The sequence below is a fragment of the Poecilia mexicana genome, unplaced genomic scaffold, assembly GCF_051168715.1.
Source record: "Poecilia mexicana isolate PSO_F unplaced genomic scaffold, ASM5116871v1 scaffold_6, whole genome shotgun sequence".
Taxonomy (NCBI): Eukaryota; Metazoa; Chordata; class Actinopteri; order Cyprinodontiformes; family Poeciliidae; genus Poecilia; species Poecilia mexicana.
This window is the reverse complement of record NW_028263375.1, coordinates 13,165,183-13,179,213: the sequence shown is the minus strand read 5'-3', so window position 1 is coordinate 13,179,213 and position 14,031 is coordinate 13,165,183. Positions and strand designations below refer to the sequence as shown.

The following is a 14,031-nucleotide window of genomic DNA, read 5'->3' as shown; positions in this document are numbered from 1 at the left end:
TAAGGAACATTGATTTAAAACCCCTTAACTGACACTGGTGTCATGTGTTAATGTGAGTATTTAATTGTTATTTCTCGATTTTAATCTAAATCACTTTAAAATGCATTTTGTATGCATGTTGCTATGCAAATAAACTGACTAGTAATTTAATAAAACATTGTCTCCCTTCAGTCAGTCCACAGCAACAGGTGGAGTGGGGCATGGCAGGGTGGCAGTGAAGAGTTGTATAGTATTGAGTGCCATACATGGCATAAAATAACTAAGCAATGAAAAAAATAACAATTTAGATGTTTTTAAAAAGAGGAACTCTTTAAATGGTAAAATCATAAAAAAATCTTATTGACCTTGGTAGTCTCAGAGTTTTAAAAATATATTTAGTGTTAACAGGGTGCTTTATATGTGTAATAGTAGCCTACTTTCATGACTGTGCAATGTTACAAGTTGCCATAGCAACTCAAACAACTGAGCAAAAAAAAAAAAAAAAAAAAAAAAAGGTCCGTCCCGGAAATCTGTTCGGCGTTCATTCCGCTGCCGTAAAGGCTTGTGGTGAAACAACAGTGTTTAGTTCCGCAGGTGTTGTAAATCAGCTGAGCTTTAGCGAAACGAGACACACGGTGAAAGTTTTATATTTCTAAGTATTAGGTATTTTTAAAGTGGCAACAAATGTGAGGAGCTAGTGCTGACAATGCACTAAAGTCAAGAAAGGAACAGAACTATACCGGCGTCAACAAGAAGCTCCTGACAGCGGGTGCACGAGGACGAAACTTCGCTGTTGAGCAGAACAGCCTGTCCTGATGTGCTAATAATGATGGACGCCGTTGTGAAATTCACAAGCCAAAGCCAAGGGAGAGACCGTGTATTCAGGTGCGCTTTTCATTTATGAAGTTGGCAAGGCGTATTTCTGAAAAACATAATAATAAATCTGCCAAATTGCTGATATTGCTTAAGTAATAAATTTGATAACTTTCCCTGTGTTTTGGCTTTCAGAGCTACCCAGTATGCCTGTGCACTGTCAATATATTTACTACGAAACAAGCCTGATAGAAAGGACCTGGTGGCCAGACTTAAAAGTTTGGAAAATAATATGAGTGCTGGACGAAAACGTGAGTATAATTGTAAAAAAGCGATAAAAAAATGTGATTAAAAATATTTTAATGCATTTAAGTATCATTAGACAACTTTCAACTTTTATTAATTAATTTAATTTATGAAAACAAATTTTCCTTGTCTATAGTGCCCCTTTTTAATGTGTCACTCATGTCTTTATGACAAACAGTAATTAGTGTTCTGCTCAAAGTTTTACAGATTTGGAAATGTTAAACTTAAGACATTTTCATAATTATGAGTTAATGAGCATTGTGAAAAATCAAACATTCTTCCTTTGTGCTTTTTGGGATTTTAAATACTTAATATGAGCTGTTTGACTTTAGGGATTTTAAAGCCTGGTAAAATACTTATAAAAAATACAAGCGGTGAACTGAGATTTTTAAGGCTTTAATATATAATGTCCCAGTTCCCTCATGAATGTGTGAAAAAGACAAGAGACAGGTTTTACTTGGGAATGCCTGGAAGCGAGGTCAGGCGTTAAAGATATAGCATTTCCCGTTTCTGTTCTTGTGGAGCCTTACTAAGCCCAAAGCTGGGCCTCAGAGGGGTACACTATTGATGCGCCACTTAATTATCTCCTCTGCATCTTAGCTGCCACCATAACTTTCTGCTGCTTTGGGAGCTTGACTTACTAACTCAGAGACACTATTTTCTCATAATTTCTTAGCAAAACATTTTGGTGGAACATTCATTTGGAACAAGGTCCCCAAGAGGTTCTGAAAGCAGGAAAGCTTTGCTTCAAAAGTGTTGTAAAGTAGATATGAATGTCGACCTTGACCTTTGTACTACAGAGTTGCTAACATGCTAAACTTATGTAGTTTGTGTAGTTGTTTGTTAACCTGTTGGATACTTGTGGACTGCTTATAGCAGAATGTTCACTTCATGTTTCTCTTGAACTCATTCCTGCTTTCATTTCTGCCTCCTTTGTCAGTGCTCAGGCTAGGAAATGCAGCCAATTCCATTGTGGCTGCTAAACAAACCATGCAGCTCTCTGACCGCTTGCTGAGCCTGTGCCTCACAGTGGCCAACATCAACCGGGCACTCTACTTTATCTGTGATAATGCAGTGTGGGCCAGAAATGTGGGCCTCATCCGCAGCATCGACAAGGAACGCTGGAGCATATATGCCTCTCGCTACTACCTCTTCTCATTAGTGATGAATCTGACCCGAGACCTGTATGTAATTCTCCAGTTGATGCAAAAGAAAGGGAGAGATAACCGCTTCAAAAGCAGAATGAACCAGCATCTCAGTGACTGTCCTGAAGTAGCGGAAGCTGTTATTCCTGAACTGGATGCCCTTATTTTCCTGCTTCTGGAGACTCTGAGATCAGAACCGACTGTTGCCTTGGACACTGTGAAAAACATCTGCGATCTCTTCATTCCTTTGGATAGGCTGGGCATTTACAAGTCGAGTGCAGGAGTTGTTGGATTTTGTGGGCTGATATCTTCCCTGATTGGCATTTTAACCCTCGCACGACCCACTTTGAGGATCAAACCCTGATAAGGAGGGTGGAGTTTGACCAAAGGTTAAAACGGATCAATGATTTAATTTTAAATGACACAAGCTAGCATTAACAGGGAACATAATACATTTCAGTGACACTTGTGTTGAGTAGTTTTGTATCAGAATCTGAATTTACGGTAAGGCTTCCTAGCAATAATATAATTAGAGATGCATCGATCAAGCATTTCATGTCGGATAGCAATTTTTACTTTTTTCTGAAGTCTAACCTTCCAATTGAGATTTTTTTGTTCATTTCAAAGAAGGTGAATTAAGGAATTGCAGGATAATTCTTTAACATATCAAATCATGTCCCTAACCTATGTGTGATTTAATATCCTCATAGGAAGTACAAAGTACCTTCTACTGGTTGATTGCTTACAGATTAAAATTTTGTGAATGCTCATTAGTGATGCATTTAATGACTAGTAAAAGAAGTTCAGGTTTGACCGACAGCCAAGGGACAATTTTCTTTTTCTGACCGACTAACTGGTGGATCTCTAATTATAATTAACAGCAACCTCCTTCAGGAAATACTTTCTGAACAACCTAAGATCAAAGATTTGACTTTGTTGCAGTCCTGTTTTCTACACTACCAGCAGTTTCACACCTGATAGACTCCCAAGTAATATGAAACAAAACTTGTTCATATTGCAGGGTTGTTCATCTGCCTTCAAAAATGTTTAATATTTTTATTTGTGGAATTGTTTGAAGATTACTGGTCATCTGGCCTTTTTACTATTTCATACTTTTGAAATATATTGGGTTTTGTACATCACCTAACTATGCAAGATGTTTTGTCCAGACCAGGTAACAATTTGTACCCACATTGGTGACTTGTGATTAACAATTTGTACATAGTGAGAAAATAGGATTCTGTGACTCAAAACCGTAAGAGTAACCAGCAGAATTTTACTCACTTATTTGATTTGATCAGAGGTCATAAACCTTTTTTCCTCAAAGATCAACCACCAGAGATCACTACCAGAGTTGCAGAAAATTTAGAATTATGCCAACTTTTTAAAAGATGCTTTCAAATTTAAGGAAAAGGGATGATGAGCTAATCCATCTTCATATTTGATCAGGAATGTTTACCTTCTGAGAGAAGTGAACTATTGTCCAAGTGTTGACTGGAATAGTTTGTTTACCGGTACGAAAGGGAAGGAGGAGATGAAATAATGAGTGGGTACATAATGGGAGTACAAATTGGGTGTTAGTTATTGTTCAGGCCACTGCTTCTGCTGTGCTTATTGTTTTGTGATAAAATGCTGCTAATCTGATATGACTGAAGAGTTAGCGGCTTCTCTGCCAAATGAGGGAAAACACTTAGATTTGCTCTGCTGGAGTTCAACAATAAATACTGTTGATGAGGTTAACTCGAAAAAAAGTGATACAGGATTAAAAGGAAAATCTATGCATGGCCATTGTATCTGTTCAAGAAGAGTTTGTTCCATGCAACATGTTTCTTGTGTTTAATCCTTTCAGAAGTAGTTACACTGCCCTCTTTAGGACAAATGACAACTTGTACAATTGAAGAGCTTTTTATTTTCAGTTTCACTCAGACAACAATACATTTGTTTTTGTAAAAGATTATTCTCAAGAGATGTTATATTCATCCAGATATTGCAAAAATACAGTATATCCCATTGTCTCTTTCGCAATGGTTTAGTTTGGCTGTGCAAAGAACGAATGAGCGATGCACAAAAATAGTCCCTCAAAAAATGTACAGACATTAAAAGCAATAAATAAATTTGTTCCAAGCAAACAAAATGCAATAATATATAGCTGACAGAAGGTTTTGTTTCACATTTCCACTGGTGTGTTACTGTTTCCAGTACCAGCAATCTATTAAAACACACTTTAATGGAAAAATGTGGAAGCAGATGAAGATTAAATTAAACTGAAACTTAGACTGTTGCTTCAAAGCACATTTAAGCAGACCTGGCTTTGAGTTGATATCCAAATAGGTCTTCAATCCATAAGACCAAGTCTGTATTACTGGAAAACTGTGATCTAATTTATTAAATATGCCTGTTTGTGCATTTAAAGAGGCATCTTTTGAGATTATGTAAAAATAGAAGAAAGCACTTTTAAAAAGTGGCAACAGTGTCAAGCTAAAGATTTGTAATTACTGCTGGCAGTTTTTCTTTCCCCCATAGGACAATAACTGTATGATGAATTTGCCTGCTCTCTGAGTGAAAAGGCACCTTCAGTAGTTAGCTCCTACAACAGGTAAATCAGAAAAAGATACATGGGACTTTTTTCACAAATGGTACACATGTCCTGGTGATACTGTCACAGGTTTACTGTCCCCCCCCCCACCCCCCTCGTGTAATATTACTTGTACTATGTTAGAGGTACATATTTGTAAGCTTCTGAAAGAAAATTGTTTTAAAATGTATTGCTTTCAGCAAACTATGGTTTGAAGAGTCTCATTGTTGCTCTAACCATGTTCAAATCTCAACCTTTAAGTAGAACACTGCAAAATCCCAATAAATTTTGGATATGCACTTAAGTTGTGCTTACACATTTTTTATATACCTGTTTGTTTTTTTTAATGATTTTTAGCATTGGAAGCTGGTTTACACTTTATGGGATTACATTTGTTTTTCCTCCAGTTGTCAGTGCCAATACTTTTTTTTTTGTTATTTCATATGTGCTCAAACAGAATAACTATTTTTACTCAAATCCTTCAAGCGTATCAGAGTACCGCATTTAAAAATGTCTGTTTGACTGCAAAAAGAAAAAAAAAAACAAAACATTTGGCCACTAAACTTTTGGCAATAGAGCTGCTGCACAAAGAAATCATCAGAAGCAAATTACATAGATTCTTGCAGGTATTCTGTGTTTTTGAATCTCTGACAGAACTGGATGGTAGAAACTCCTGTACAGTTTGTGATTATCGCACAGACAAGAAGACAAATGATGGAGAAAAAAAAAAAGACATAAGTACATGGCACAAAAAGAAATAAAACGGACAACTTCAACACAACAAATAACCAGTAACCAAAATTACAATTGGACTAAAAGCCATTCATGGAAATGATCTGAGAACACTGATTTTTGCAGGATAAACCAGGAGCATTTGGGGACATGGGCAACTAGGAAAGGTGGAAATGTCTGACATACAGTGCATGTCAAGGCAAGTGTTAACTTCATTCATCCATTACAAGTCACTTTTAAGACAATAGGTGTGAGTATTGCTACTATGATGCAAATGCTTAGAGAAAACTACAAATATTCCAGTTTCTACATCAGAACCAGGGCTTATTCAGGTAAAATTAAAAGCACATGTTATGACCGATCAGATGCACAGAGGGTCTAAAATCTTTATGTGGATCCGTTTTGTGTTCTCACTAGTCCTTACAAGCAATTTGGGCATAAAACAACCCACAGGACCAATCTCTTGGGAGTCCTTAAATTACACACTTTAGTCACATTTGTCTGAATAACACCTTAATGTAACGCTCATAGAAGCTAGTAATGCATTATTTTTAGCCAAACCTTCCATTAAACTTAAGTCAGGGCCTTAACAGCAGTAAAATTACACAATAAAACGATCATCCATCTACAGTGTGAACAGCATTATTTCTATGGAAGTAAAGCTATGGTCAGAAGACTTGAGAGATGAATATGTTGATAATCATTTCATATTAGAAGGCAGTTCATGGCACTGTAGGCTACATTTGTGAAACTGACTCTAAAAGTGCACAGTACTATGTGAGATCCAGCAAATATACAGTGGAACTATTATTGTGGAACCAATATGATTTTCATCAACATAGCTTTAATCTGCTTTTTGACATGAACCAAGAGCTACACCATATGTTCGTATCCACCCAAGTGACCCACACATACAAAGACATGAATTATGCAAGTCCCTGAATAAGTTACGTGAAATGGAATGACATTGAAAATATCACTTGAAAAATATCACTTGAATTAAATTAAGTTCATAAATGCATGAAAAGCAGAGAAAAATACTGCTTTATCTGTGGAAATTAATATTACTAATAGCATAATCCTGACATCAGCCCTGCTAAAATGTTTCTCATTACCAAGAAGCATGTTATGATGGGTAATAACTATTGCAAAACATATTGATGACAGCGGTTACAGACATTTGTATACTTTTGAATGCTACAGTGGGCGCCATTTGGGCCATAATCTAGAGGCAGAAAGAACATTTAACCATAAGCCCACCATACCCAGGTGCTCTTTTTAAGATTAGTAAGAATAAGTCGACAACCAGGAGAATTGTCCAAGGGCCATAAAGTAGTCAATGAGCATTAGAAGCACCTGCAACTAGCAAGAACAGTTTTCCATGGAAACAGTAAGTAATGCACTTATCTGACCTGACTTCTATAAGAATTACTGCACAAAACTCCACTGCTGAAAAAAAAACAAAACAAAACAAAAAAACACTTTTAAGACCTTTTAAACTTGCTGCAGTACATTTGGACGGACCAAACACAACACAAGGGGAATTCGGGGGAGATGAGACCAAAGGTTCACTCTTTGAATGTCATTACACACACCATGTTTGGAGGAGAAATTGTACTGCAATCACCTTAAAAAACAGCAAACAGTGACGTTTCAAGGTGGTAAAATCATTATGTGGAACATTTGTTTTTCATACTGAGACTATTAGACTTCATATAACAAATGGAAGTGCTATTCTGTTTTATTACATATAATTTAAGGACTTATTTGTGTTCCATTCTTTGTATGTGCAGCTTACTTGGGTCATTACTGACCTCCAGGCGAATTTCATGGCAAAAGCTTCATTCGTGACCAAGACAAAGTTGACGTTTTCAATAATTCCCCACTGTGAGTATTTTTTTGGCATTTCTGAGAAATGAGACAGAACATTAGCAGGCTTAAAATTCATTTTGATTGTAGTTCATAGACACACGTTTCAACCTTTGACTCTGCAGCCACTCCATATATCCTACTTTAGTGATCAATATTAGGTCAGGTCTCAGTTCTGCAGGCTTTTGGATGAATGGCAAATTTTAATCAAGCTGAGATCTACAAATGGTTATTTTGCCATTTTTAATCTAATTTAAAAAGCCTTACAGTGCACTTATAACTAGCACGATGCAATTGCTGCCAGCGTGTTTCTTATTATTGTACTAAATTAATAATTCATAATCCTAAATATATTTTCTATCTTAAAATCCACTAACAATTTTTGTATTTAAATATAAACACTTCAGTGGAATTTATTTTATACCCCTAAGTTTGATTGTACCATCACTTAGTTACTTACAAATTGACACTTTAAAGTTTCAACCAGTTTAAAAATATAATTACAAATTATGTAGTTAGGTAGGAAGGATCACATCTGTTGGCCTCTCCTTTTTACTTGTCGTGTTTTACAGCAGAACTGAAACCAGCTCTTCCAGCCATAAATAGAGCTGAAAAAACAGAGCTTTAAAGGGTAACATCTGATCACGAGTAGGCGGTCTCGGCCCACTTTTGACAGAGCACCTTACGCCCTCCATTCCATTGTCACTGTGGAGGAAAGTAAAGTGTCTCAGCATCTCTGGGACCTGGCTGGGCAGTCTTTGGGTCCACCTGGAGTCTTTTGGTCCACTTTTGCTGCAACCCGGTGTGGGTAGTGTGCAGTCACTAGGAAACTAATCCCTGTGTCCGGTCATATTCGGCGATCAGGCCTTTGATATGCGACAGCTTTTTGTGGAGGTACTCGCACCGTTTCTTTTCTTCCCGGTATCCAGGGAACTTCTACAAAAAAAAAACCAAAAAAACAGAAAGGGAATAGAGTCTGTGTTAAACTTTTATTGATGGATGTTTCCCATTAAATCCACAAAAAAGTTCTTAATCATTGTAAAACTTTGTTTTCTGTTTTTGTTAAATTTACCTATGCAAGTATGACAAACATGGCATTCATCAAAGTCAGGACATTGCAAAAGAAGTGATTAAGCCAATAAACCTTTGAAAAATATCTTACTTTCTTATATTTTCGATATTTTTGTAGTATTTGGTCCTCCATGAGCTGGAAAAATAATAAAGAGAGTGGTTACTGCGCTGTACATGCTATACCTTCTCTTTGGTATTTTCCTAAAAGAAGCAGTTTCAGCAGGCTCTCAGTACAAAAAGTACCTTGTATTCCTGTGTTCCCGGTGTGAGAGTGTTGATCTTTGAGCCCAACTGAACAAACATCTCCGTGATGGCCCCAATTCTGTCATGAAGAACTCTATATTCATCGTACTCTGCACAGAAGTCATCGTGGTACAGTTGCCGCTGCTCCAGTGTTGTTACAGTGCTGTATTTTCTGAAAAGCGAAAGGAAACACGTCTTAATCTCTGGAAACCGAGTATGTACCGAATCCGCTCACTAGATGGCTCTGCAAGAATTAGATCAGAGCATGGTGTGTTGAGCAGATGTATAAATGTAGGACATAAGATCTTTTGTTTTTGTGAGTTATTCTCAGAGAAGCTTTGTGACACCTTATTTATATAATCTTCCTCTGTTTATCTGAATGGGTTGAAGCAGAACCGTACTGTTAAGGGAAACTTTGTTTTTTTCCTTCGAGCAGTAGGCTGAAATTTAAAACTACGCTGTGAAATGTTGAATTGGCAACTGGTGTAAAGAAAGTTGGCTACGTTTTACTCATTAAAAAAAGGTTAATATAAAAAAATGTTTAAAACCTTACATGAAATAGTCGGGCAGTTCTTCAGTTGAGGCTCGGTTAACAGGTGTTTTGTCTCGCTCGTGGTCTGTAGCTGTTTAAAAGACACATTCAGGAGAAAGATTAATTTCAGTATATAATCTGGCAACAAGTCTGTCATATCGAGAGAAATTATTTAATGGTGTCTCTGATAACCGATCCAATCCAAGGTGAGCAGTTACGTCAACAGAGCAAAGCAGGAGGTAAATCTGCCTGCTGACTAGCTCGGCCATAGGTCACCCAGCTGTTACACAGTCAATCATCAACAGACAACAGAGTCACTGTTCTTACTGCTGTCTTAGATCAAATTCTATAAAATGCTCCTCTATTAATTCTACAAAAAATCTTATAACTCAATCTTGGAAAGTTTATTATTTCTTTAAACGGCCTTCTTGCACAACCTTGTCCTTATCTTAACAGCAAAACAGAACAAATTATGACCTGATAAAACTTTGGCATTCACCTTTAACATTTTCTTGGTTCTGCTTCATGTCTGGACTTGTCTCAATCCAGTCTGGCTTTAAGCGATCTCGCTCCTTGTCTTTGTGTTTCTTGGACCTTTTCTTTTTGTGCTGGCCATTGGCGAGCTGCTGTTCAGTGCATATAGAGGTGCCATTGTGTCGAGGCTTAGGACTGGGTAAAATGGGAGCCGGTTCCGTCTTCTCTAGTTTGGAAATAGCACACGGCATGCTGAGCTTGTGTGGCGAGTACAAACCGACTGGGTTTCCCTGAAGATGATTATTGGTTATGTCAAACTCTGTTTTTGTCGCCGCACAAGAGTTTCCGTGACTGGAGGAGTTACGAGCCCCATTGGTGCCACAGTCTGCATGAGAGGGCGACTGCAGGGGCAGACAGTGTTCCGACAGCCTTTGTTTTTTGGGGGTTTGGATGCTGGAAGCGTCCAAAACCAGTGACCGTTTCTAGAACGAAGGGGAAAGAAAACAAATTAAATATTACTAGAAAATTTCGAAGAGGGTTTTTACAGTATTGTGGATAAATTAGTCATTCTTCGGATAGCGTTGAATTCACCTTAGGGAATGAACATACCATTCAAAAATAGCAACAGTAAGCTTAGAAGAAATACCGAATACAGAAAAAAACTGAGAAAAGTTCATGTCAAATAAGCAGAGGTAAATTCACTTTACACGATCGACTTTGATGTCTGTATGTCCAAGACAATCAATATCTGAGGCATATTGGTTGCTTAAATTTTTAATCACATTCCCTAACTGACCAATATTATTATTTTTATAGATTGTTTTGATATTCCAATTAGAAACACATTTATTAAGCAGTTTTTAGGACATGAATTCTTACATTTCTGTAAAAAATAATATGCAAATAAGTGAATATGACTAAATAAACAAAAACAGGTTTAAAGCATTTGAATTACTTCTGGAGTTTTTTTTTTTTGTTTTTTAAAACTTTGTCATTGTTGAGACATAAAAAATTTAAAGCAAAGCAAACAGAGAGGAGATGAAAACTCTGTCACTTTTTATCTTTGGTCCTGCAATGGATGCAACGTTTTATAGATTTAAAATATATACTTCTCTTCGTCTATAAAGACTAAAGACTAGTTGCCTATCCAAACATTTCCATAAAACAGAACATAACATCACTTATCTATTCATTTCCTGGTTCTGGGAAATAACTAACCATGTAATTTTATTTCCCATTGTATGATTCCAGTCAGAGCTATTTGAGTTAGTTTTGTTAATGCATTTTGTTTGTGCATTGGATTAAGAGGGTAATGGCTCAGTTTTAGTCATAAGAAAATTAGGAAATAAAAACAAGACAAATCTTGCAACATGAATATTTACCACTGAGAGATTTTTGGCAGGACTGAGCCGTGAGGGAGAATCCCCAAGGGTTTTGTGCAACGAATGGATGGACTGGGGACTCCTCGATTGGTTGTTGTGCAGTGGCTGAAGTTTTCTGTGAAGACATTTAGAACACAGTACCTTTACTTAGACTAACTTTAAGGTAAATGGCCCATAAAGCAAAACACGAAGAACACAGAATTTTTGTGCAATGGGATGAGCAATTACAGCTAGGAAAAGATAGAGGTGGAAGTCTTTCCACAAAAGAAATAATTACAGAAGTTATGCAACTGTGTTTTTGTAAAATAACACACAGGAGCTGTCCACAGAGACTAAACACAGACTCATATGAGAAACAATAGCTGCATATTTAACCTCTTTATGGCCAAAGCCTTTTTTTTCCGGTAATCTGCTTCCTTCAGCTCCTTCCTTGAACAGATGCCATTATCAAAAGTCACTTACTGCAGTGAATTCTTGCCCTCTCATTAATAGTGACAGTAATAGTGGAGTTCCTACCCACTAAGTAGCGATAACCATCAGTTCTTAGAATGCTTTGTACAAGTAACCTATCAGATAAACTGACTACAGAGAAGATGCTCCAAGTTTATTCAAACCACAGCTTTTTTGTTTTTGGCAAAATATTTGAATGAATACAACTGCAAAGCTTTTACACTCAGCAGGAGTGCTGCAAGATTCTAGTGGGAGTTGTGCTTTTTCCAAAATGGCACTGGAGCACATGGCTTCCATGTTTTCTGGCAGGCACTTAAAGATCACTCCTTAACTGCTTAGCCTCGCAAGTCTTGCCACTTGGCAGCACAGTGCATGAAAAATTTTCCATTGCTTTGATGTCTCGATTAAAAGATTCTTCTGAGCAAAGGAGTTGTCATTTAGAAGCAGCATTAGAAAAGAAAAACATCAAAGCAGACTGACACCAATAGTGCTACGCACAATAACTCAATAACCAATGACCGTATTAGACTGTGTCTGCTTGATCTACACAAGAGGCTAAACAAGTTTTTAGTGCATTAAAAGTAAAGTCATATTTGCTGTTTAACACTGTCTCACACTTTTATGCTAAGCTAAACAGTTTTCAATTTATGTGCAAAGAAAGTATAAAAAGTGAAAATATTTACAATTACACTGTATGTAACAATCAATAATAATAATAAAACAGTTAAATATTGTCTTGTCTTTTGCGAAATTTTCATATTTGGCCTAAATGAATTCCCACCTGATGAGAAGCCTGTGGATAAGTTGCTTTTCCTCTTCCAGATATCCAGGCCAGTCTCTTTGGACAAGTTTGTAAAGCTCATCCTTCAGAGAGTAGCTGCTATCCTTAGGATTCAGCTTACCAACCTGGAAAACCAACATTCCTGTTATAGGACAGAAAGTAGTTTAACAGGAAACAAGTCTAGCTGTACTTGTAACCTCTGACACAGCACTGTTGCACTATTTTTATCACTTGTATACAAACTAACCCCTCTAACACAAACATACCCAAAGCAACCAACAGTCTCTGCGATGACTTGGATCCCAGACTGTGCCATCCCAACCCTTCTCCTGTCAAAAACCACTATCTTCTCATCCAAAGATAATTAAAGCACAGCGCTAATTACAGTTACCACTGCCTGCACAGTCTCCAATTGATGATTGCATTGGGACCCTCAAACAATGTGAACACAGGAAATATGCCTGAGATAGACCTAATGGTATCAGATTATTTTTATTTGCACAATTGATGACCAGGAATGGGTAGATTTATACAATTCTTATATATAATGTTTAATTTTTCAGTGTTATACCAGACCCCAAAGGCATTTAAATTTGCTCATTGTCTAAGATACATTTTTTTTTCTAATTGCAATATATTAATCCACCAGTCTCCTACCTCCTCTAGTACAGAGGTCAGATCAGCCTTGTCCTTTGGGCTGGCCCTCTCCCTCTCTAGCCATAGTAGCATGTCAGGCTTCCTGTAGGGCTTTAGGGCCAGGAGATGAATGATGCGATCCCTTAAGGGTCGATGTGCCACCGGGCTGGGGAGCAGGGGCCTCTTGTTGCTGGGGGAGTGCTTATTACTGCTGTCAGAGCTGGAGACCAGGCCCTGTTTCCTTTGCACCTTCACACACTTACCTATTAATAAAGTAGATAAAGAGTTTTTAAAGAGATAAAGTTTATTAGAGGTAGTGGGTATTACATCAATAATCTCAAGTTGTTTGATTCGGCTAAATACTGCGCTCAACTAAAGAGGAACATGCTCTCAACTCATCTGATAACAGGACTCAGGCAGTGAAAGTATCCCGAGAAAACAAGGCTCTTATCATTCCCGATCCTGTCCTGAGGCTAGATATACAAATCATGCCCCAATTTTCTAAGTCAAGCCCACACATGACAGGCAGACAATACGTTTTTGTCATTTTATCTCTTCTGTTTTAATGGAATCAGCTTTATGGAGGTGTGACAGATAAGACTGAATTTACATGCCAGTCTGAAAAAGTAGTTTACATGCATTAATGCACAGAGCTCAATGCCGAGCTCATGCATGTTCTTTTTCTTTTTATGTGTGTAGAGGCTGCACCAGTGTAATGATGAGATAGTAGAATGGGCTTCTCCTAAGTAAACAGGTAGGGTGGGGAAACTAAAGCAATTAGCTCAGAGACGGTTTTCTTCATGTTACAGAACTAATTCAACTGGACCCAGGTCACTTCTTGTGGATGTCTGCCGACAGTAATCTCATTACAATCCTAAGCCATACATTGGTTTGAAGGTTATTAAAGGTCAAAGTCTAACACTGTGTGTCAACAGAGAGAGCTTGGTTGATAGTTGACTTTATTTACATATCCTGGAGGTGTTATTGTCTCAAACAATTGGAAATATACAGGGTCGTGCAAAAGCATTTGTGTTCCTGAAACT

General features: G+C 37.4%; 3 protein-coding genes across 3 annotated transcripts in view; 2 read left to right on the top strand and 1 right to left on the bottom strand.

Annotated features, from left to right (window-relative positions):
* Window positions 1-100: 100 nt before the first annotated feature.
* Window positions 101-5,122, top strand: pex11a (peroxisomal biogenesis factor 11 alpha). Its single transcript, XM_014993156.2, has 3 exons — window positions 101-864; window positions 988-1,103; window positions 2,039-5,122. The coding sequence occupies exons 1-3, from the start codon at window positions 806-808 to the stop codon at window positions 2,605-2,607; spliced, it is 744 nt and encodes a 247-aa protein (XP_014848642.2). The 5' UTR covers window positions 101-805; the 3' UTR covers window positions 2,608-5,122.
* Window positions 4,130-14,031, bottom strand: part of LOC106921442 (RNA polymerase II elongation factor ELL2) — a 27,609-nt gene continuing 17,707 nt past the window's right edge. Inside the window, exons 5-12 of the mRNA XM_014993152.2 lie at window positions 13,010-13,251; window positions 12,353-12,477; window positions 11,122-11,236; window positions 9,765-10,221; window positions 9,287-9,356; window positions 8,734-8,905; window positions 8,582-8,626; window positions 4,130-8,355 (exon numbers count right to left, since the gene is read on the bottom strand). Coding sequence (XP_014848638.1) covers window positions 8,242-8,355; window positions 8,582-8,626; window positions 8,734-8,905; window positions 9,287-9,356; window positions 9,765-10,221; window positions 11,122-11,236; window positions 12,353-12,477; window positions 13,010-13,251 — 1,340 coding nt within the window. The 3' untranslated portion in view covers window positions 4,130-8,241. The remainder of the gene's footprint in view (window positions 8,356-8,581; window positions 8,627-8,733; window positions 8,906-9,286; window positions 9,357-9,764; window positions 10,222-11,121; window positions 11,237-12,352; window positions 12,478-13,009; window positions 13,252-14,031) is intronic.
* fkbp16 (FKBP prolyl isomerase 16) overlaps window positions 7,174-14,031 on the top strand; it is a 56,806-nt gene continuing 49,948 nt past the window's right edge. The window contains exon 1 of the mRNA XM_088006275.1: window positions 7,174-7,437. The gene's annotated coding sequence lies outside the window, so the exon portion shown is untranslated. The remainder of the gene's footprint in view (window positions 7,438-14,031) is intronic.